This window comes from Lepidochelys olivacea, assembly GCF_965140295.1.
Source record: "Lepidochelys olivacea isolate rLepOli2 genome assembly, chromosome: 2".
NCBI classification, from domain to species: Eukaryota; Metazoa; Chordata; order Testudines; family Cheloniidae; genus Lepidochelys; species Lepidochelys olivacea.
The window spans coordinates 199,477,040-199,501,381 of NC_140412.1; the positions used below are offsets into that span (position 1 = coordinate 199,477,040).

The window sequence follows — 24,342 nt, forward strand, 5'->3', positions numbered from 1 at the left end:
ACAGGAGAGGGCTCGGCAGGGAGTGGCTCAGGGCAGAGGGTTGGGGTTCAGGAGAGGGTGTGGAGTGCAGGAGGGGGCTCAGGGCAGTGGGTTGGGGTGCAGGGAGGAGTACAGAAGGGGGCTCTGGGCAGGGGGTTGGAGGCTCTGGGCAGGGGACCCCTGGGGGAGTGGGGGCAGAGGGCTCTGTGTGCTCCCTCACCTGCGAGTACCTCCCCTGAAGCTCCCATTGGCTGCGGTTCCCCATTCTCAGCCAATGGGAGCTGCGGGGGGTGGTGCCTGCAGGTGAGGGCAGCATGTGGAGCCCTCTGTTCCCCCCCCTCCCCCCCCAGGGGCCGCAGGGACATGGTGCCGGCCGATTCCGGGATCGACGCAGGACTAGGGCAGGCAGGGAGCCTGCCTTAGCCCTTCTGCGCCACGGGGCTGGTAATCCCGCAGGTCAGATCCAAAGCCCTGACAGGCCGGATCCTGCCCACGGGCCATAGTTTGCCCACCCCTGCCTTAGTCTGTGCTACTCCCAGTAAACATAGTTATTTTTCATGCTGTTCATAAAGGGATCTCACATGACTGATGAGAGGTGTGATGTTGTTTCCAAGGATGTAACTGTGCCAGAGAGATGGGGTTGTTCAACAGATTCTGTAAGAATTCCAGATAAATGCCATGAGGATAGTTTAGTCACTTTCCGGAGGCCTTGAAAAAGATAATGAGACTACCTCTTGCATTTATATGTGGGTATTGTGCCATGTGATGTTGCCAGTTTTAAAAGCCTTAAAGAGTCAAATCTTAATCTGTGCTTTAAAAATGTAGCAGTTAACCCTAATGAAAAGCTTGGTAGTGAGGGGGAGACTGTTCAGTGGGTAAGTGGCTGGACACTACAGAGGAATGCTTCAAAAGGGTTCAGGGATTCAGCTGAACGTACTGTTAACCTGCAAGACACAATAAGGGCTGACATAGCCCAGAGGAAAAGGCTTGGGAGGCTCACAGGCTGCTGGTGCCAGGGAGCTGACCCCCAATTAGTCACAAGACAGTTTCCCTCATGCTGGAGGCAGTGGGGTGTCAGGCCCTGCCTCTGACAATCATGCCCAGTGGTTGGAGCACAGGTCCTAGGTGGGCACAGGGTTGGGTCTGAGCCACAGCTGGTCCTAGAATTGAGATCTGGGAGCAGGCCAGGGTCAAAACCAAGGTCAGAATCTGTAGACAAACCAGAATCAGAAATATAGCCAGAGTCCAAGTGCAGGCCAGAGGTTAAAGCTGAGTGGTCAGAGTCCAAAGACAAGACAAGCTGATATCAAAGCTGGAGTCCAGATACACACTGTGAAACCAGATAGTCAGAGTCCAAAGATGGGGGTGGGAGGGGGAACTTGGAGTCACTGGAGTCTGGTGCACTGTGAAGCACTAAAAGGATTCCTGACCACATAATGCTGTTGCTCAGCCTGACCTGTAGCTCTGCTGGGACTCAGACTCAGGGTGTTGAGCTGGTTCCAGAGCACAGACAGGACAAGTGATTAAGCACCAGCGCCTTCCCCCACACAGAAAGGCACTGGAGCAGTCCTGTCCACCTCCGCAGCTGCTCAGCCACTTTGCCCTCCAAATCATGCCAGTTTTCCAGCAGGCAGTGATGGGTGACAAAAAGGTAGACGCCCATGTAAAGCAGCAGTCCCATGCTCCACCGGATGGCCTGGAGTGCTCGTGGAAGGGATCTTGCCTGTCACCCGTTCACAACCATCAGGCCAGAGTTCTTGACCCAGTTGACCCAGGTGGAGGAGGCTGCCACGTAAATGGCTTGGCAGGCCTTCATCTGCACCAGGTCGCCCGGGTCCTGGACCACAAGGAGCATGTCATCAGCATACAATGACAGGACTGTCCATAACTCTGGCTCTTGGACCACCAACCCCATTAACCACTGGCGGAGGAGATGGAGGAACAGCTCGATGACCAGCTGGCAGCCCGACACACCCCTCAACCAAAGATGATGGGTTCGGTGAGGCTTTAGCTAAGCTTGACCAAACACTCCACAGAGGCATACAGCAACTGGAGAAAGCCCACAAACCAGGGCCCAAAGCCAAACACCTGCACAGAGTCCACTAGATACCCATGATCACTGCAGCACCCTGAGCTAGCAGCCCTAGTTTGACTGAGAGTTTGCCTCACAGGGGGGCAACAGGATGACTCACAGTCCTGGGTACCCTGAGAATTGTCTAAGCAAGGAAGATTTAAAGATCAAAAAGAAACTACAGAGAAACTTTTGGTATGGAATTGTACTCCATGCAGCACTACAGAGCAATTTGCTTTACATGACAAAGTTATAATGCTGGTTTTCTGAAGCAACTTGGAACTAATCACGTACCTTGGTATGAACCTTGCGTTATGTTAGATTGCTGCAGCTTGTGCTGTGTTCTCATGGGTTTGTGAGTATATCTCACCATATCCTCTGTAATTAGTGTGTCCCTACATTTACTATCCCCTTACAATTTATATTGTTTATTTTTGCACTTTAACAAAAACTTTCAAATGAAAGTTTCTCTGTTGGCTTTGAGTTTCTTCCATATAGTACAGCAAATTAAAATTAGAGAATAGTTCTGAACAGTTGTGAGACCAATAACCCTGGTTAAAGAGCTGAAGAAAAATCTATATATATATTGCAAATTTTAAAGAGAGTAGAGTCTAAAGTCCATAAACTTGATCTTCAAATTTGAGTTGATTTGTTACCTTAAATTAAATTATTCCATTGCCTTCTCGGTCATTTTTTGCCTTCACCTGAGCTACTGAATGATTATTGTTAATCTCCCAAGGGAATAAGTATAGAATACTGGCGGAATAGGGTGGAAAACAAAGAACACACAGGAATGATATTAACAAATTTGAGCTGCCTATGTTTACATTATTTGAGAGCATCACAAAGTTTTTTCAAACAGCTGAGATGTAGGATCTGATGCAAAAAAGGACCTTTGGCTCATCCTGCCACCGACCACAGCAAAGAAAGGAATTCAAAACAAGGAAAATCATGTTCACTAAGATGTATGACATACCTCACCAATGATGTGAATATAGAGGAACTCATAAAATCTGTGCCTTTTCTTAAAGAGGTGGCTTACCACTTTTCAGAACTGTTTGTCATTAAGGATAAATGTGACTCTTATGCTCTGTACTGAGATACTAAAAAATAAAAGATCCACAAATATTAGGACAGCTATTGATACCGGTGCTGCCTTTTCTAACTTTTGAAGATGTATACCAGAAAAAAACATATTAATATTACACAAAGAGAAACTGATACAGTGTTGAACAATTCTGTTTAAGATGTACCACCTCCTCAGGAAAAAGTATGGGAAAACATAACAAAAGTTAATACTTACCAAATGACAAATACAGAGATGCAAGATACAACAGCCATTTGCAAAATGGTCACTTTAGACCTGCAGGTGCTTCTTCTACCAAATTTAAAGAGCCACTCCTACTTCTTGAAGGTATGCTGAGAAAGAGTTCCAATAAAAGAGTGAGCCTAAAAGAAAGGCTTATTAAAGACCAACTATGAAAAAAAAGGGCCCGTTGTTTGTATATGCCATTTTATCATAGAGAAAGACTTTATGATGTTTGATAGTCAATACAGAGTAAAATGGTACTTATTTGTTATTATTAATGGCTACAGAAGGAAATAATGCTTCACTAACAAGTAGAAATTAGTTTTAAAAGATAAAGCTGGATCTATTTATTGTATACCATTTATTAGTTTGGTGAAGTTTAAAAATATATGTAAACTCTTTTCAATCCAAACATGGGTTTGACGACAAGCATAAACAACAAAACTTAGAATTCAATACCATATCTTCTTCTTTTTTTTTTTTTTGGTTAAGGTTTATCCTATGCTCCATCTTTTGCAAGAATCTGTAAAAAAGGAAGCTAGAAGAACTGAAGACACAGGGAATAGTTTTATCTGTAGACTTCATTAAATTGGATGCACCAGTTGTGTGGATGCACACCTTCTTAACGGAAATGTGAAATTGTGAAAACTTGTAAGTAACCATATTCTCCTGGCTGAAAATACATCTGTATATAATTCCAAAATACAAGACTTATTTGCCATACTGGTAGGAAGTGTGAAGATTACAAAAAGTGACTTATCTCAGGCTTTTCACCAGGTGGAATAATAATCCCTAGCTTTTAGACTATAAAACTCTTTATGGCGAGCACACATTCAGATACGAGAACTACTATTTTTTTAGCTTGTGCCAATGACCTATTCCGAGTATTATGGGTCACATTCTCCTAGTTTTATATTATGTTGGTTGTTTAGGAGATATGCTAATAACAGGTAGAAATAGAAAGAAAGCTGCAAAAATTTGGGTTTAGAGTTAAGCAATGTGTGCTTTGTTCTAGAACTAAGGTGCTTATTTAAGACATGGCACAGATGCAGAGGGGATAGAGGCAAATAGGCGCACTTAAGTGTTTCAGAATTAATTCAGCTACAGTATTTAAACTATTAAGGCAACATTTCTTCTATGTTTGTCCACATTAATGAGTTTGTTGACTTCTTTCCTGCAGAACTGGTTTGGACTATATAAATAAAACTGAAGTAGAAAAAGCAAGACTGAGTAGTCCTAGCATTTTGGTATATTTTATCCAGGCCTTTCCTTAATATTAACATTGCAGTGTTTCTCCAGCAGTAGGTAGGAGATATTATTTCACATACAGTATATGCAAAGGTGCATAGAAATTCATAACTTCCAGAACATTAAATATTGAAAAGAATTTCTCTCATTTCTCACTGGACATTATATTTAGAATAACTCAATTCCATGAGCTCTTACCAAACCAGGACTTCTGAATGGAGGGAAATATTCTGGGACTATCCTGCAGATGTGGTACATTCGGCAATCTATTTTGAAGAAAATAGCTATCCATCTTTTATATTAAGTTAACTTGAAGTAAATCCACTAAGTATAATGGTAATTGCTGGTAGGGCAAGGTGACATAGGCTCAGATTCAACAAAGCACTGAGGCACATACTTAACTTTAAGGACTAAAGGAGTAGTTTATCTGCCCATTACAGAGGAGAAGAGAAACTATAGGTAACGTTCCCAAACCAATAGGTGAATGTTGAGGAGTCAACACTCTTTGTGAGCGGCAGACGGAGGGATGCTTCTGGCAGTCAATCTGGACTGAGGATGATTTAGATGTTCTTGCTTCAGCAAAAGATTGAATTAATTTGATTTCTTTCTCCTCTTAAGAAGAAAAGAAGGTACTAAGAAAATATGAAGTGTCTACGGTGGTAAAGGAGGGAAGTATGAAGTGGTGAGTAGAAAGAGAAGATACGAATGTTACGGTAAAAACAGAACAGGAGAACCAGAGCCTGAGCATTCAGACTAAAACTGAACAAAACCTAAAACAAAACCCTTGGCTTAGACATTTAACCTTTTCCACCCAGTAAATATGATAGGAATTAGTACAAAGAAGAAACATCCCAAGAACAGCATATGACAATCATCTGAGTTGACATACAACTGTCAGGAGAATGGTACGGTAACTAGGACTGACACAGTATCAAAACTCAGGAGGCTAGGAATGTTTAACGGTATAAAAAGTGATTAATGGCAGAGTGTTCGTAACTGTTTAACATTCAGCCATTTCTAGTTCTTGCTTGCTTAAGATAAATTATTATTCAGTGAAGAGTCAAACAACTGCAGTCATCTAGAAAACAATGCTCACAAATACGATATTTTTTTCCTGAACCTTCCTCTTATAGATAAACTGCTTCTAGTTGTCTGAAGCACATAACAGGTGTGTTCTCTAAATTCCATTCAGAGGTAAGCCAAAAATGGTACAATAAGCAATCATCATTTAACAGTATTGTCATTCATCCAATACAATTAGACCTGTTAGTTGGCAACTATGTTAATACATTCTGATTGAGATTTTTAAATGCACAAAAGTCAGGACATAACTCTGCCCTTTTGTAAATGTAAGTATTTTGTATTACTATGCATGGTGTTCACTTATACCTTATTGCAGCTATGTGCAATATGGTAGATTTAGAGTTGTCATGATGTTATAACTTAACGTCATGATTTTTCTGGATTAAAATTTCAAACAACATTGTATTTATACAGTTTTTAGCCATGTTACTTTTTCTGCCTTCAGAAAGGAAGAACTATGATTACACATTCAGATAGATGACTGTATTTGAATGTGTGTTTTCAGAATAGTTGAATGTACACAGCTCTAGATATAGGCAAACTCAGCACATATCAAACTAGTTTTCCTGCCCTTCAGTCTGGTACCAAGGGGGATATCCTACATATATGTAGTACCAAGGGGGATATCCTGAGCCAAACCAGCTGTGATGCCAGTGACATGCAGCTCTACATATCTCTTTCATCAAACACAGACAGCACTGTCTTCCAGCTGTCTCAGTGTATGAAGGGAACTGAAGCCTGGATGAAGAACAACTTGAACAAGATTACCCCAGGAAAGACTAAAACCAATGCTAAGAGGAAGAGAGAAATGCTCTGAGGAACCACCATCTCCCCTTAATTGGAGGTATCTCCTCTCCAGTAGTTAAGATAGTTCTGAATGGCCCAGAGGCTGTGCACTCACTTGTGACTCTGCTCACTCAAATAGCAGCAGTTGCCCAGATCACCTTCTATTTCTGGCTATCAAGAAGATTTTATTATGTGTGGAGAGTGATCTGCCTGTAATAGTTCAGGTGTTTGCCACCTCCAGCCTGGACTACTATAACTTAATACCCAAGTCTAGATAAGTTAATGAAGATACATTTGTTACACACAGCGCAGCCCATCTCCTAAGCAAGAGGAGGTGATGGGAGCATAGTACACTAGTGCTCTGCAACCTGCACTCATTCCGCTCATTTATTGGATCTACTTCAAGGTTCTCTACTGATCTACAAAAGCCTTAATAAATAGGCCCATGCTGCTTCAGTGACCATCTCTGGACCTCTCAAGACCCCCTTTGTATGGCTTTCTACAACTAACAGAGTTGAGGTATACACTGTAATGAGCTGTAAAGAGTCTTAACAGTAGGTCCAAGATTCTGGAACCCCATCCAGAAGGAGATCAGGAAAATTTAAAAAATTAAAAAAAAAAAATTAGGCTGCTCAGCAAGACACACTTCTCAAGAGCCTTGCCCAAAGCAACCGCAGAAGAAACCCCAGCAGCATGCTCAGAGGTATAAGGCTGCAGATAAAAATAATAATAAATAAGTGTATGTCTACACTACAGCAACTATAGCAGCAAGGCTACGGTGCTGCAGCTGTACTGTGGCTGCTTCCTACATCAATGGAAAGTTTTTTTTTCCTTCAATGTAAGTAATCCACCTCTTGGAGAGGTACTAGCTAGCTAATGGAAGAATTTGTCTGTCATCCTAGCTGCATCTACAGTGGAGTTTTCATTGACCTAACTACATTGTACAGGGGACAACATTTTTCACAGCCCTGCGTGACGTAGGCAGGTGGATCTAATTTTTAGGTATAGACCAGATCTAATTTACTGTCACCTTTGGACAGACCCACTATTTCATATAATCCTGCTGTAGCACTTTTAGATATTATGCTCATAGGCTCTTCAGAAGTTGGCAGATGTAAACATTGCTTATTTAGCAAAATTTAATATAAATTCTTCCGATGCTTCCCTGAGGGATAATTGAACATTACTATTGATTTTTCACAAGCAGCTGCTCAATTTTTAATTCCTTTACTTACTAGGAAATGAATTAAGGAAAAGGTTACTACTATTCAGTTTAAAGTACTTATTCTCTTTACATACTAATTTGTCTACTAACTCTGATGCCATTGTACTATCAATCCCACCTTTTGTATTAATAACTCAAGGGGAAAGGGCTGGTTACGGTTGTAGTCAGGTCTCTGCTTCTCTTATAAAAAGCTAAAAGTAATTGTTACTAATTTAGAAGTTATATGCTATGCAAACAATTAGGGCAGATCTTCACTTTAAAAGCTGCAGCTGTGCCACTGTAGCATTTCAGTGAAGATGCTACAAGGCTGACAGGAGAGCTTCTCCCATTAGCGTAGTTAATCTACTTCTGCAGGAGGTGGTAGCTATGTCAACAGGAGAAGCCCTCTTGTTGCCATAGTGCTGTCTAGAGTGGGGGTGAGGTTGGTATAATTGCGGTTCTCAGGGGTGTGGATTTTTCACACCCCTCGGTGACATAGTTATACTGATGTAGTTTGTTGTGTAGAGCTGGCCTTATTTCTTCAAGTTTGTCTAAGGCCTGTGACCATAATATTTTTTAAGTTTAAACCTCCGAATTTGCTTGGCAGAATAAGACAATATCTTATTGTACATTTTTCATACTCATATCTAAAATAACTGAGTTTTAAACATTATACACCGGCTAGCTGGGCTTAGAAAAAGGTTGGTCTGTTACATCATAAATCAAAATTTTTCAAATGCGACAAATACCTGAAATTAAGACACTATAAAAAGGTGTCTTATTATGTCATCCTTTAACATAGCAACAAATCTCTGGCTAAAAATATTTACCAAGTATACCACATGTTTTAAGAGGCACGTGTAGGATCTCTGGATCGTGAATGGTGTGTTGTGAGGGTGCTGATCATTGTAGCAGTGGAGAAATGTCTGCAGCTTTTGCATCTGTTGTTCTGGCATGGTATACCTCACCTAGTATACTTAATGCCCCAATAATTACAATGTGGGTGAATCCAGACAATCACGACGCTTTTGAATAAGCCCACACAGAAAAATGATAAAAGATAAAAACAATGAGAGTGATTGCTTTGTGAAAAGCGTTCACCCAGTCTGACCTATCAGTCCTCATCCTCAAAGGAAACCTGCACAACACTTTCAAAAGACAAGCCTGAGAGCTTAAATTCATAACTCTGCTAAACACTAAAAATCATGGACTGAATATAGTCACTGGATTTATGACAGGTTTCAGAGTAGCAGCCATGTTAGTCTGTATCCGCAAAAACAAAAGGAGGACTTCTGCCACCTTAGAGATAAATTCACTGGATTTATGGTTTATTATAGCAATTTGTAACCCATTAACCCGCTCTTATTGTCCTATGACTGCAGGGGTGTTTACAGGCCTCTCTACCTTGAATGGTCCCTTTAGAATATGTGCTAACAACTTATACTAAACAATCTGTTCCATTTTGCATTTAACTGTGATGCTCAGTACCTTTCCTAGACCTGAAGAAGAGCTCTGTGTGGCTCAAAAGCTTGTCTCTCTCACCAACAGAAGTTAATCCAATAAAAGATATTACCTCACCACCTTGTTTCTCTAACCTGGGGTGGCCAAACTGTGGCTCGCATGCCTGCTGGGTTTCGGGGCTCACGCCCTGAGCCCTGGCAGGTGCCTCCTGTGGGGCAGAAGCCCTGAGCCCGGGCAGGTGCGCCTCAGCTCTCAAACTTCTGAAGATTATCATATGCAGCTCAGAGGGTGAGTAAGTTTGGCCACCCCTGCTCTATCCTCCTATCAACACACATGAGACTGCCAGTAAAGGGCAGTGGCGTACATACACGTTAACTGCCATTTTTGCTCTGACTTAAGACACCTTAAGTAAGGCCTTAATTACTTCATGAAATGCAGCAATATTGTTAGTTTCTCATTGGCTCCCCATCCCCCGCTCCGCATCATCCTTGCATCAGCACCACGGACCGTCCCCACGACGGCGGCTTCCGCGCCCCCTTGGAGCGCCCCCGTTCGGCGGGATTCTTCTTCCTCGTTGCCACCCGCAGTGACGTACGCTAGGCCTTCCTTGGCGCTTTGTTCTTTTTTCTGATTGGCTGGCTGTGGGCGCGGTGTGCCTGCCCCTGACCTGTGATTGGCGGGCTGGCTGGGGGCCGGGCCGGCGGTGTTCGGCGGCGGCCGTAGCGGTTATGCCGGACGGGGGCAGCGCAGTTATTGTCTGAGAGCTGGGCCTCGGCGCGGCGGCGGCGGCGCTGGGGGCGGGGAAGCGACGGCTCGGCGTGGGGGTTGGGCTGGAGACGGACCTTTAATCCCGTTTTTACCGTGTTCCTCGGGGCCGCCGCGGGCGCGGGAGCTGCCGCGCCACCGCCAAGGGACCAACCGCCTCCGCCCGCCGCCTCGGTGTGAGCGAGACCCGCAGGCCGGGCCTGCCTGAGCCGCCGCCGCCCAGCCTCGAGTTTGAGAGCGGCCGGCGGACGAGCGCCTTGTGCGGGCTCGGCGCGCCGGGGCGGCCTGGCCTCGCGCACGCAGAGCGGGGGGTGATTCGCGACTTTGTAATACTCGGCTGCGCTCCTCAGCATGGCATAGACGCCGGGCCGGGACCGAGGGGAGTGGGAGCCTGGTGCCAAGGCGGTGGGTGTGCGTGCAAGGGGGATCTTGAGCCAGCTGTGTGTGTGTGTGTGTGTGTGTGTGCGCGCGCGCGCAAGGGAGGGAAGAGCCCGAGCCAGCTGTGTGTGTGTGTGTGTGTGTGTGTGTAGGGGCTGGAAGAGCCTGAGCCAGCTGTGTGTGTGTATTGTTTGAGGTCAGGGGTGAAGCCCAGTCTCGGCCCCGGTCCTTTTAGCTCTTCCTTATTTATATTGAGGCAACGGGGAGAAAATGGCTAAATCCGGAGGCGGTGGCGGTGGCAGCGGGGGACTAACCTGGGTGGTAAGTTATTTTCCCCACTGTTCCCTTATGAGGCTTGGCCCAGAGGGGAGATTGCGAATTTAGGGATGAAGGTCTTGTCAGCACATTGAATTATGTATGTGGCGGTTGCTTAATATCTCCCATGTGTGGACAAGTTCCAGCAGGGCAGATAGTGCTCCGATGGAAGCTGAGAATGTAGGGGAAAGGTTACAACGATAGAGGGATTGGTACCAAGTTTGTCACTATAGGTAGATGGTGGCATTGGGTGGGTTTGGGGTGTTTATGGGGGGAGTTTGTGGGAGGTAAGCTGCTGTGTTTCATCCAGAATTCAGGGCAGGTTGTTTGATTAGTAAATTGGTGCCCTGGAGGGTGTTGGAATGCCAGGGATAGAGTATGTCTACAGATACCTTTCTCCAGAGTGAGGGGGCATCCATCACCCTCTTTATGGTCTTTAGATTTTGTGCTGCTAGATTTCAGTTAGAATGAAATGTTTTCAGGGCTACAAAAGTGTTATGCTGGTGAACGTCAGTCCCAAACTGACATCCTCCATTCTCAGCTGTCTAAAATGTTTCAAGTTAAGCTTTATGACAGATTCATTTTAATCAGTTTAGCTATAGTCTTTGGCGTATTCATATCTCATAACCTAGGAGTAAGGGGAGAGGAGACTGTTCAGCTGGGATGTTACATGCTTCACAATGTAACCCAGGAATTAAACTTTACAACCTTCTGAAAGTTTTCCTTCCTGTTCTTGGCTTCTCTTTTTAAGATGAGCAAACAGAACTAAATTTGGCATTGTGGTGATATTAAGTAACTCTGGAACTGGTGAATGCTTTTGAGAAGTTTAAAAGCTTTTGGCAGTGTGAGGAATAGAATTGTAGAATATCAGGGTTGGAAGGGATCTCAGGAGGTCATCTAGTCCAACCACCTGCTCAAAGCAGGACCAATCCCTAACTAAATCATCTCAGCCAGGGCTTTGTCAAACCTGATCTTAAAAACTTCGAAGGAAGGAGATTCCACCACCTCCCTAGGTAATGCATTCCAGTGTTCACCACCCTCCTAGTGAAAAAGTTTTTCCTAATCTCCAACCTAAACCTCCCCCACTGCAACTTGAGACCATTACTCCTTGTTCTGTCATCTGCTACCACTGAGAACAGTCTAGATCCATCCTCTTTGGAACCCCCTTTCAGGTAGTTGAATGAGGGGGGGATTCATAGCTGCTCTCTTCTGCAGAATAAACAATCTCAGTTCCCTCAGGCTCTCCTCATAAGTCACATGTTCCAGTCCCCTAATAATTTTTGTTGCCCTCTGCTGAACGCTTTCCAATTTTTCCACATCCTTCTTGTAGTGTGGGGCCCAAAACTGGACACAGTACTCCAGATAACACCTCACCAATGTCTAGTAGAGGGGAACGATCACGTCCCTCGATCTCCTGGCAGTGCCCCTACTTGTACATCCCAAAATGCCATTGGCCTTCTTGGCAACAAGGGCACACTGTTGACTCATATCCAGGGAGGGTGGAGAGAAATGCCTTCCTGGCCTGTTAACAGTTTGTCTCTCTGGTTCTGGAAAGGCCCCAGGACAGAGGAGAGAAGACCTGAAGGGGCGCAGTTCCCACAGACTATCAGTAATTCACTTGCATTTGTCTTTCTAAGCATAGAGTTCACAGTAGGGAAATTTCCTTAATATAGCTAACAAAAAAAGGCAGCATAGTTGAATGAGTAGTAAAGTAGCAGCATCTTCATCGAACAGGCACACTCTGTTTGTTTTACTAGGGATTGTCAGTGTAATAATATTCCCCTTCAATAGGGAGTTTGGATAACCTCCATCCAAGAATATTAAAGGAACTGGCATATGAAATTGGAAGCCTAATAAGGATTTTTAATGAGTTCATAAACTTGGAGGTCATATCCTATGACTAGACAGTTGTAAATATAGTGCCTATATTTAAGAAAGGAGGGGGAAAAAAGGTGATCTGGGAAGCTACAGACCTGTTAGTTTGTCCTCGGTTGTTTTGCAAGACCTTAGAACAAATCTTGAAAGAGTAATCAAAAACAGAAAGGTAAATGGTAATTCAGATAAAATACAACATGGTTTTACAAAAGATAAATTGTGCCATACCAACCTAATCTTTCTATGAGAGAATAACCAATTTTTGAGACAAAGGAAATGTAGTAGATGTAGCCTACCTGGATTTCAGTAAAGCATTTGATACAGTTATTAAATTGGAGAAGATGGGGATTAATACAAAAATTGAAAGGTGGGTAAGGAACTGGTTAAAGGAGAGTCTACAGTGGGTCATACTGAAAGGTGAACTGTCAGCTGGAGGTAGGTTACTAGTGGAGTTTCTCAAGGATCCGTCAATACGGAGGAGGATTGGAATATCGTACATGAAGATTTGGATGTCCATGAAGACTGGAGTAATGGAAATGGGATGAAATTTAATATTGCAAAGTGCGAGTTCATGCTGTTAGGGACTAACAAGAAGAGTTTTTGCTATAAACTGGGGATTTACCAGTTGGAAATGACGGAGGAGGACCTGGGTGTATTGGTCAATCACAAGATGACTATGAGCTGCCAGAATAATGTGGCAATGAAAAAAGCTAATTCAATCTTAAAATACGTTAGTTGAGAGAGGGAAGTGTTACTACCGTGGTACAAGGCACTGATGAGACCTCATCTGGAATACTGTGTGCAGTTCTGATTTCCTATGTTTAAGAAATTTTAAATGAATTCAAACTGGAAAAAGTGCAGAGAAGGGCTACTAGGATGATCAGAGGACTGAAGAACCTTCCTTATGAGAGAAGACTTAAGTAGCTTGGGTGAACTTGACAATTCATTTTGCAACAGAACAATTTCTTTTTTCAATTTTTACTTTAAAAAAAAATCTTCTTTTTAAATCTAAAGAGGGGAAGGCACTACCGCCTGCGGGACCCTTTGTTTTTTCTCCTGTTTTAAATCCTACATTTCAAAATGTATGAATCTTTGTTCCTCTTATGTCAGGATAAGGATATAACAGTTATGAAGTTTTAACTGAGTTCAGTGAACAATTTAAGGCTGTGGTCCTCCCTGTTTTGTGCTTCAAATCATTGAAAATAGACAACTCATCTCTGAAAACCACACCTTTCTAGTGGCAACTGTAGTGGGTAGGTACCTGAAAGGTATATAAGGAGGAAGTTCTTTTTAATCAGCAGGTTAGTTATAATCTCGTCCCCATTTCCTCACGCACAATTGATATAGTTGTCTTTCTCTGAGTAAAAGGTTTGTATTTTAGTACCTAATCTTCCCTATCTACTTGAAACTCACACTGCTTTATCCTCTTCAGATCACTGTACAGCTTACAGTTTTGTTTGCCCTTCCAACTGGGGTTAGTCGACCTAAATTACACTAGTTTAGCTACGTGAATTATGTAGCTGGAGTCGACGTACCCCAGTGTCTTCATTGCGCTGAGTTGACTGGAGACGCTCTCCGGTCGACTTCCCTTACTCTTCTTGGAGAGTTGGAGTGCCAGGGTCGACCAGCGAGCGTTCTGCCATCGATGTAGCAGGTCTTCACTAGATCCTCTAAATCAATCCCTGCTGCATCGATTGCAGCAGCGTCGATCTCCCCACAATGGAGACCAGTCCTGAGAAGTTTATCATTTTATGGTGGTTTGAAATTAGTTTCGTCTTAGGCCTTGCATTGGACTAAATTGTTTTGGTGACACTTGTTTCAGTTTGGCTTATTTCTGTTTAGTTAAATCTTGTCCTAGTCGATTTAACATAAACAGGAAAAAGCCTGGTTTAAACCAAAATGTATGACCCCAAGTTTAGCACCAGTTTAAATAAATCTGTTTAAATTTACACTTTAAATTACATTTGCACGTAGACAGGTCCTCACTATAAGTTTATAGTGGAGAGCTGCGTACATCAAGCCACCACCAGAGTTGGTATTCATTCCACTCTTATTGGTAATCTCCAGCCAAAAACCCAGTGATTGAAAAAAAATGAATAGTGAACAACCTTCTCACTCCTAGAAATGGTCACAAATTAGAGAGGCCCATTGCCTTTAATTGTGAAGGAACTGGTACTGTCTTGTACTTGTTCTCTGCAGAAATAGGACTTGTCTGAAACATATTTGATTGACATACTAAATCTACAAAATATTATAATACACAACAGGATTAAAAGAGAGCTTTTGATTGTTGTCTTGTTGGCAGTGGGTATTAGATACTTTACAGCTGTAGTTGCCATAGATATTTTGTGATAGTGAATGGAATTGGGGAAGGAGTTCTCCACAATTGCAAATGGAAAGGCAGGAGGTCCATGGGTCTGTGAAAGTGAGAACATCCTGTGATAAGGCATGTAGTAATGGCCACTGCCAAAAGCAGGATACCAAAGTGGACTTTTTCCCTCTGGCCATCTAAGATCCAGTAAAACAAAAGCCTAAGTTCCATGGGAGGTCATGGAGTGCCCATCGTTGGAAGCTTTTAAAAACTGGTTGGACAAACACCCATCAGAGATGATCTAGGTTTACTTGGTTCTGCCACAGTGGACTTGATGACTTCTTGAGGTTACTTCCAGCTCTACATTTCTATGGTTCTGTGATAAGTCTCATCACTTTTGACTAGAATCTGATCATCTCATGTATTAAGCTACCTTTTTGGTGTGGTGACAATATTAACATTTTCCAAGATAATTTCTTGGCTTTACTTCGATATGTTTGAATAACCAGGATTAGTTGATAAATATACATTTTTATTAACTGGCAGGGAAACAAGCAAATTTTTTTTTTTTTTTGAGGTGGGGATTCATGACCTGGGATGATGATTATATTTTTACAAACTAATATTAGGAGGGTAGCAATCATGAAACTTCCCTCAAAAATCAATGTTTTTGTTCTACTTGTTGCTTGGCATTACTTCAGTTAGGAGTCCTTATGGATAAAATTAGTCTGAAGCATGTCACTTGTGTAACACTAAACTTTTTGTTATATTGTTTGACTTCTACATTCTTAAAAAATGTCAGTGATTAATTCTGTGTCTGATTTCCAAATCAAACCATTTTTCAAATGGCACTTCAGTAAGGGGGGAGGGGTGGAGGAGAGACAGACACACAAAAAGCCCTCCCCCAAAGTTGGTGTCAGATATGACTGTTAGATTTTATGTAAAGCAAACAATTAGTACATGATTTGGAACAGACTTCAAAGGATCATGTTAAAGAGTTAGCTTTTTAGGGAGGATATTAGGCATTAATCTCAAAGTATCAATTTATAACAAAACTGTCTAAAACTAAGGATGGTCACTTCTGGATTACTACAGAATTTCCCATGCTTTTGAAACCTGAAGCCCACCTTCCCACTTCAGGAAAAAGAAACTGGTCACATTCACCTTCAACCTTGCTTTCTGTTACCTACCCAAAATGATACGTCACTCAGATTGCGTAGCTGTTCATAATGCTACTGGTCCTATCTTACGTGCCTTGGGACAGTGAAATAGTTAAGTAACATTTGAAGTAACATAGCATGAGAGTTAGTACTTATCGAAATAAATGGTCATTTCTATTGGAGCTGTTGTTAATGGTTGTCTGCATCATTTAACCTTGAAAATATTACCTGAGTGTTTCTTCATAACCATAAAGCTTGAGACTTCTTAAAGCTGAGACTCTGGAAAATAACTCGGGTCTCTTCCTACCTCCCCTGTTCCTTCTCATCCCCCTAAAGAGGCATGCTCCACATCTTGGAAAATGCTAGTGTAAAATGAAATACTTGCCTAGTATCACTGCTGTTTCTAGTTAAGCGAATCATATTGATGAATACTAAAATGTTCTGACTCTGTATCTGAGGATTTCTTGACGTATAGACAAATGAACATGACAGATTATAGCATAGTTTGTGCCTAATCAAATGTGTGTTTGTTTGGCTAGGTGAAAAGATAGGAAAATATTGTTATAGTAAAACTGAATTTTAAGCCATATGTTTCTCTCAGCAGTTTTAAAGGACAGGCTTGAAGTTGATTTATTTCTTGTGTGAAAGTTGGCATGTGTATAATGAGTGGGGATCAGTTATTTGGAATCAAACATTGGAGCATGAACTGTCTTTAGTTAGACTTGACAGTCTCCATTAGAGGGAGCTTGTCTTCCCCTCATTTAATCAGTCCATTTAAAAGTAAATGGAATAAACAGACTGAATCAGACCCTTTTTAGTTGATTACATTGAAAATGAAGGGATAGCTTTCAGTTTTGATTGTTTAAACAAGTCTGCTGCTCTGCTATAGCAGGAGAAAGACAAGTAGCTCTTTGAAACAATGTCCAGTAATCTCCATAATTCTCTGAAACTTGCTTGAGAAATGTATATTTAACTAGTCTTTCTTGACCTTTTTGTTCCATTTTGTATATGACTCTACCAAATTCATGGCCATGAAAAACGCGTCATGGATTGTGAAATCTGGTCTCCCACGATGAAATCTGGTCTCTTATGTGCTTTTACACTATACTGTACAATTTTCATGGGGAGACAAGTGTTTTTCAAATTGGGGGTCCTGACCCAAAAGGGAGTTGCAATGGGGTCACAAGGTTATTTTAGGTGGCGGTCATGGTATTGCCACTCTTACTTCTGTGCTGGCTTCAGAGTTGGGAAGCTGGAGAGCGGCGGCTGTTGGCTGGGCACCCAGCTCTGAAGGGAGCATCCTGTCAGCAGCAGCGGAGAAGGGTGGCAATAGCATACCATGCCCTCTTACTTCTGTGCTGCTGCCTTCAGAGCTGGGTGGCTGGACAGTGGCGTTGCTGACTGAGGGCCCAGGTCTGCAGGCAGCAGCACAGAAGTAAGAGTGGCAATATCATACTATCAGGTTTCAGAGTAGCAGCCGTGTTAGTCTGTATTTGCAAAAAGAAAAGGAGTACTTGTGGCACCTTAGAGACTAACCAATTTATTTGAGCATAAGCTTTCGTGAGCTACAGCATCCGAATGCATCTGATGAAGTGAGCTGTAGCTCACAAAAGCTTATGCTCAAATAAATTGGTTAGTCTCTAAAGTGCCACAAGTACTCCTTTTCTTTTTGCAACTATCGTACTATGCCATCCTTACTTTTGGGCTGCTGCTAGTGGTGGCTCTGCCTTCAGAGCTGGATTCCTGGCCCGCAGCTGCCACTCTCCAGCAGCTCAGCTCTGAAGGCAGCGCCAACACGAGCAGCAGCGCAGAAGTAAGGGTAGTAGTACCACAACACCCCCACAATTCCTTTTTGGGTCAGGACCAATACAATTACAACACTGTGAAATTTTAGATTTAAATAGCTTTGAAATCATGAAATTTATGATTTTAAAATCCTATGACTCTGAAATTGACCAAAATGGATTGTGAATTTGGTAGGGCCCTATATATGGCTAATTGTAGAAAGTACATGACACTTGCCTGCCTTTTATATCAGGGGGTAGCTGTGTTACTCTGTATCCTCAAAAACAATGAGGAGTCCAGTGGCACCTTAAAGACTAACAGATTTATTTGTGCATAAGCTTTCGTGGGTAAAAAACCCATTGCCTGCCTTAATTATTCATTCTGCGTTGGCCTTGTTTATTTGCTTTGTAAACTCATTGGGCAGGGACCATCCTTCACATTTGTATAATGCCTGAAATAAGAGGGTTCTGATCTGATTGATTGGGACTTTTGGGTGCTGTTGTAATATATACAATGGATGAGAAGCCTTTAAATCAACCTTGGAAAAATTCTGATTATCAAAAGCAAGTAGGAACACTTTCTAAGTATGTATGTCCAATACCATTAACTTCTGAATAATTTAAAGTTATGCTTTTTTAAAAAAGCTTATCCTATATGACACCAAAAAAACCCCCTTTTAATACGTGAACCAGGCCTATGTAATGCCGTTGCTTCTTTTCTTACTATCAGGTTTGTAGGCAGACATCCACTAACACTTCTTGTGTTCAAGAGCAGAGCAAGTGGAGGAGGAGCTACGGTGACCCCTGCTGAATCCTCCAGATTCCTCCTATCCTGGGCCTGTGAGGATGGGGACTGAAGATCAGCATCTTCATGTTTCTTCCACTCCCCATCTGCATTAAGCCTGTTTTCACCTTACTTCTTGGCCAGCTGAGGCCAGGCCTAGAACAGCGGTTCTCAACCTTTCCAGACAACTGTACCCCTGTCAGGAGTCTAACTTGTCTTGCTCCAAAGTTTCACCTCGCCTAAAAACTACTTGCTTACAAAATCAGACATAAAAATACAAAAATGTCATAGCATACTATTACTTAAAAATTGCTTGCTTTCTCATTTTGTCTGTATGAAATTTTAGTTTGTACTGACTTTGCTCGTGTTTTTTATGTAGCCTGTTGTAAAAGTAGGCAAATATCCAGATGACTTGATGTACCCCCTAAAAGATCTTGGTGAACCCCCAGAGGTACATGTACCCCTGGTTCATAACCCCTAGCCTAGAACACTCTTGTTCCAAGCCATTTTGTTCTCCTTCAAGCCCCTCCTTAAAATTCTTCTCTGCAGTGTCTACTAAAAAGACAATGGTTAGGTGGCTGTTGTGCTGTGACCACTGCTATTCTGGTGACCAGTATGATTTCATTAAAAGAAAAGGAGTACTTGTGGCACCTTAGAGACTAACCAATTTATTTGAGCATAAGCTTTTGTGAGCTACAGCTCACTTCATCGGATGCATGCTGTGACCACTTCATCGGATGCCACAGTATGCATTCGATGAAGTGAGCTGTAGCTCACGAAAGCTTATGCTCAGATAAATTGGTTAGTCTCTAAGGTGCCACAAGTACTCCTTTTCTTTTTGCGAATACAGACTAACACGGCTGTTACTCTGAAACCTATGATTTCATTGTTTCCTTGTGTTCACTTTTCTGTTTGTACCATGATGGATTGATTTAAATACTTGATTCTAATCTCGTTTTGCATTTCTTTTTTAGTTATTTGCCTAGACAGAGTTTGATTCTCATTAGTTGGAAACCATTAAAACATGTTGACTGGCAACTAAATACAGCCTTTATGTTAAATTCTGTACTTTTTGCTAACCAGGGGGATACATTGTCTGTACATTTAAGCAATTATATGGTTTAACGTACACTTATTGAAATTCTTAATTTTTACATTTTCTATCATATTAGAAAATGGCAAATGATACATTTCTTATAGCTTCAATGATGTAATACTCATGATTTGTATCAAGCTGCATTTGGATGGAAATTGGAATTCAATTAAATGCACAAAAACAGCATCCTAGAATTTTTTAGTTAAAGAATACTATCTTTAATGTATGAAGTAAGAAAAAAGTATGTTTACCAAAACATGTTTTGCATTTAAAACTGATTTATTAAGCAAAAGTAGTACTTCCAGTTAGTGAACTAAACTCATTGTTTCTGTTGACCATCTTCCTCAAGATTTTAGAAGTTAATAGGTCTCATCTTCTCACCTCGCTGTCCCTTATCTAATAAAATTGGGTATTCTTGGCTTTCTAGGGAGCAGGGTCTCTTTAATTTACAGAATAGTCTCTGCATACTGCAATTGAATTGTCCATCTGCTTTTGTTCATATAGGTACTAGCGCTAGTAATTGCTCAGAGTATCAGCTGATATTTTCAGTCAATAAGTAGCTATAAGAATGGACGAGCTTACACCTTGGGAGAAAGAGCTCAGCAACACCCATTCCCATTTCCAAACAAAGTTGGATGGGAGGGTGGCTGTTAGATTTCCAAATTTGTTTGAGTAGGTACGTGAAGAACAAAGAGGTAGCTGTGATGAGGGAAGACTTCTGGGCTTTGCAGGGAAGAAAAGATGACCCAATATATGTGGGAGAGGGGAACTAGGCAGAAAAGTGTAACAGTCAGCTTGTGGCTGTCCTCATCCAGAACACTGAATTATAACCTATAACATGTTGCAAAACTTTCAGTGTCAGAATAAAATGTAGGTTTCTCCTCTTGCTAGCTGAGAGGTTTCACGAATGGACAAGAGAACAGGAGGTAATCAGAGCATGAAAGTATTGCACATATTTATGCTGAACAATTTAAAAAGTAGAATTCAGAAACTTTGTTGGAAGTTAAAACAAATTGCATTGCACTCTGTTTAAATTTCTCTTGAAAAGTAGATTTTTGTCAAAGTAATCATTTATGTCATTGGGAAAACAATTCTTATACTTGCCTACTGAAACATGATGCTCCATCTTGAATCAACAGGCAGGTTTAAAGTTCTGGTGGGACTCCCTTTTTAAAGCAGCAGTACACATAATGAGCCATGTCCAGAAGACTTTCCCATTAACTTCTGTGGGAATGATGGTAGAGGAGGATGTAGAGAACAGCCATGGATTTCAAATACCCATGGTTAAGGGTTCTTCCTGATATGAAAGGCTTTGATTTTTCTCTCATCCTTCTGTTTCTCTAGGTTGCTATGAATCTATTTGAAACTCCTGTGATCCTCTTCATGGAGTTCTCTGCAGGATTGGGGTCAGAGATTTTAATCAAATTTATTGGATTTGTGAAAAATTCATTATCTGTAAAGTGTCAACAAAATATCATTAGCTGTGCAACAAGATTCAAACTGTTAAAAATAAATTAGTGTGCTATTTTAATCTGTAACATGAAGACAAACTTTTAATAGTTCTAAAATATTTTGTTGATTAAAAAAATAGTTGTGTTAGCATAGTCACTTAAGATGAAAGTGTTAAGGCATATAATATCCTATGATTTTGCTCTCTCAAAGGAAGAGGTCTGAGACTATGATTGCTTTTAAATTTCTAACTGTTCCATGTGAAAAAACATGAAAATGACACTTGTCTCATTAATTTCTGGTTGTTATCTGGTCCATAGTATTAAGTGAAATATACTGCTGCTGTTTGTTTGCCACCTAGAATCTTAATCTATTGTAATGGCTGTAATTAATCATATACCGAATTCTTTTATAGGGCTATATCATACAAGCCTTACAGTGCTGTTCTGCAAAAGAACTGTTAAAATACACTATAATATAAATGTGTGTTTAGCAATTGTACTCTATTATAAAGTCACTACTCAGCAAGCATAAAACTATACCAATCCTAAAGTACAAGCAGCAATTCCATAGTTAGGATTATAAGGCTGTTCCTATTAAAAGCCTGATTTTTGTACTTTTGTAAAATTTGCAGGGGAAAAGCCAGAAATTTTGCATGGACCCTCTTTTGCCATTCTCCTCTTATTTTTTATTAGGGGAGTAAAGGATGGAATCTGTTTGGATAATCTCCTTCCCAACATGGCCCTTTGATGCTGCTGTGGCAGCATAAAGAAACCATAAGAGTCCTGATTCTAGGTGGAGGAGATCTTCCTTCTGAGGCACAGCTCAGCACAAAATATATCTTTAGGGTGTTTTTTTTTTTTAAGTGATCCAGATCCTCACCTCGTGTAAATCAGTGAATTCAGTGGAGCCATGCCACTTCACACCAGATGAGAATCTGGACCAGTGTGTTTCACTTACACTCAAACGTGCATTTTTTTTTCTCGTAAGCCTGAAGCTTTCAACATTTTCACCTCCCTTTAAAAACTGATGCATGAGCCTAGTTTTATATTTTTAGGAGCCTGTAACTGATGTTTTTTCCGCGTAAAAGTATGGCAAACTGTACATACTCCCATGCAGAATTCATAAAACTTCTTATGGTAGCCTATGGATAAGCTAATATCCACGCCAGTGTTTAGAAAGGTGAAAATATCTGTAAACTTAGCTGTGAGAGGGAAGAGTATCTGGTTCAGGCATGGCCTTGAGTTCTGAGGTCTTGGAATTTGTTGCAGAATTCACTTTTCCTGCAGAACTGTGCTGTGGAATCTAAGCTTTAATTTTTTAAAAAAGAAGTGTAACCTCTACAGTTAGAAGAAAACTTGAAAACCTGAACTGATGCGTTGTTGTCTTCCTGAGCATGCGCATAGCCTGAAACAATAGCTCTTAGAGGTTGAACTTCCCTATTCATTTCCATGAGTTGTTGTAAATTTTGCGTTTGGATCAATTTCATTGGCAATATGAATAAACTATTTCACTGCTGATTACTTTTTGTAAAAGTCCAAATAATATACACCTCTACCCCGATATAATGTGACCCGATATAACACGAATTCGGATATAACACGGTAAAGCAGCGCTCTGGGGGAGCGGGGCTGCGCGCTCCGGTGGATCAACGCAAGTTCGATATAACACGGTTTCACCTATAACACAGTAAGATTTTTTGGCTCCCGAGGACAGCATTATATCTGGGTGGAGGTGTACTTTTTACTACAATCCCCAACAACTTCTCACCACTCCCTGGCTGCCAAAGGCCCCAGCTGTTAGTCTCCAGCTGTGGGATATTTTTGTATTGTATTTATGAGATGCCATCATTCCTCCCAGAAAATTGTGGGAGTTTGTGCCCACACATGTTTCTCCCTGCATGTCCTGAGAAATCCAGGAGAGGTGTCCATGCAGCAGGACAAGGGTGAACTGGAGCCATGCCTCTACAGGACTGCTGGTCACTGACTCCTGTGCAGCAAGTTAGAAAAACTGGACCATAGAGGTCATGGCTGTAGGAACAGCTGCATTGTGGGCTCGTTGCTGGAGGACTGCTTATATCTGTATAGGTACTTCTACATCCACACCAGCATTTTGATAGAGGGCTTAATTTGCTTGGGGGACTGGTAAAATTTTGCCACTGAAAGAAAGCTGAGGGCATTGTTGCTAGGACTCAAAATTGTGTAGATGCCTGTGCTGCCAGAAAGAGAGTTTTTTGTGACACTAAAACTCCATATAATGTAGACCAGGCCTGGATGAGGCTAAAGGTCTGGGAATTGTTCAGGGCTAAGGTCCTCCTCTGGAAGCAGACTTGGAGTCTGCTGGGACCAGCACCATCCTCTGGAACCACAGCAAAGGATCAATGATGGTAACATTGGCATGTAATGCAACAAAGGCATTGTTGGTGAATGCTACTGCTGAGTCTATGCTGTCTGCATGTCTGCTTCTGCTGTTACTGTCAGCATCTTAGTGCACGGGGTGTTCTTGGCCTTAAAGGTATCTGTTGACCCTTGCTCTGCCACTAGTGCCATGCCGGCAGTAGAGTTAAACCTGAATTTCCAGATGGCCTGAGTCCTCTGTCCCCTACCTTCAAGTATGTGGGCAAGAGGAAAAGGAGCTCTGTGATCTAGTTGGTGCCAAAGGAATCTTGATCTCCAAAGAAACACTTGTACAGACATATATCAAAGGAGCGGCTCAGAAATCATGGTTCAGTCTCCCCCAGAACAAAGGGTGTATCTAGTCCTTGCTGTGCTACCAATTTTCTGGATTTTTGTCTCTGTCTGCTAAAGAGAAGAGATTGGATCCTTTGGTACCAGGGGATACTGCATATCCATTGATTGGATCTGATCAGTCTTTCTTCTCATGTTCCCTCTGTTGATGCTGCTTTTCCAGGAGTTGTTTGAATTGACTTAGGTATCGTCTGGGATATATTTAGAGGTTCACCTGGGCACCTCCTGGAATAAACTAACCCGAGCTGTGATACGATCTGTTCCATTTCTTGCCTTGGTTAGGAGACTTTAAAATCTCATGTGGTGACTTCATCCAGCACCCTCCTTCTGGTTGCTATTAAATGAATTTGGCCTCACTGACAAGCCCTTATGTCAGGTATTATTCAGACCACAGGAGGAAGGCCAAGTCTGCAGTCCAGGCTACTCTTCCAGCCTCTTGCAGAATCATGATCCTTAGAAGTCTCTTGCCTCCTTCCTTCAGCAGCTGAAACACGTGTTCCTTCATAGGATCTGTCTAAATCTGAAGGGTAACATCAC

At 41.8% G+C, this 24,342-nt stretch overlaps 1 protein-coding gene across 3 annotated transcripts in view; it reads left to right on the forward strand.

The window, feature by feature from the left end:
* Window positions 1-9,908: 9,908 nt before the first annotated feature.
* Window positions 9,909-24,342, forward strand: part of TOP2B (DNA topoisomerase II beta) — a 129,555-nt gene continuing 115,121 nt past the window's right edge. For 2 of the 3 annotated variants that reach the window (XM_084618113.1, XM_084618114.1), the window contains exon 1: window positions 9,909-10,605. In XM_084618113.1, the coding sequence (XP_084474239.1) occupies window positions 10,555-10,605 (51 nt within the window). In that variant the 5' untranslated portion in view covers window positions 9,909-10,554. The remainder of the gene's footprint in view (window positions 10,606-24,342) is intronic. The other variant, XM_084618115.1, reaches the window with a different exon arrangement.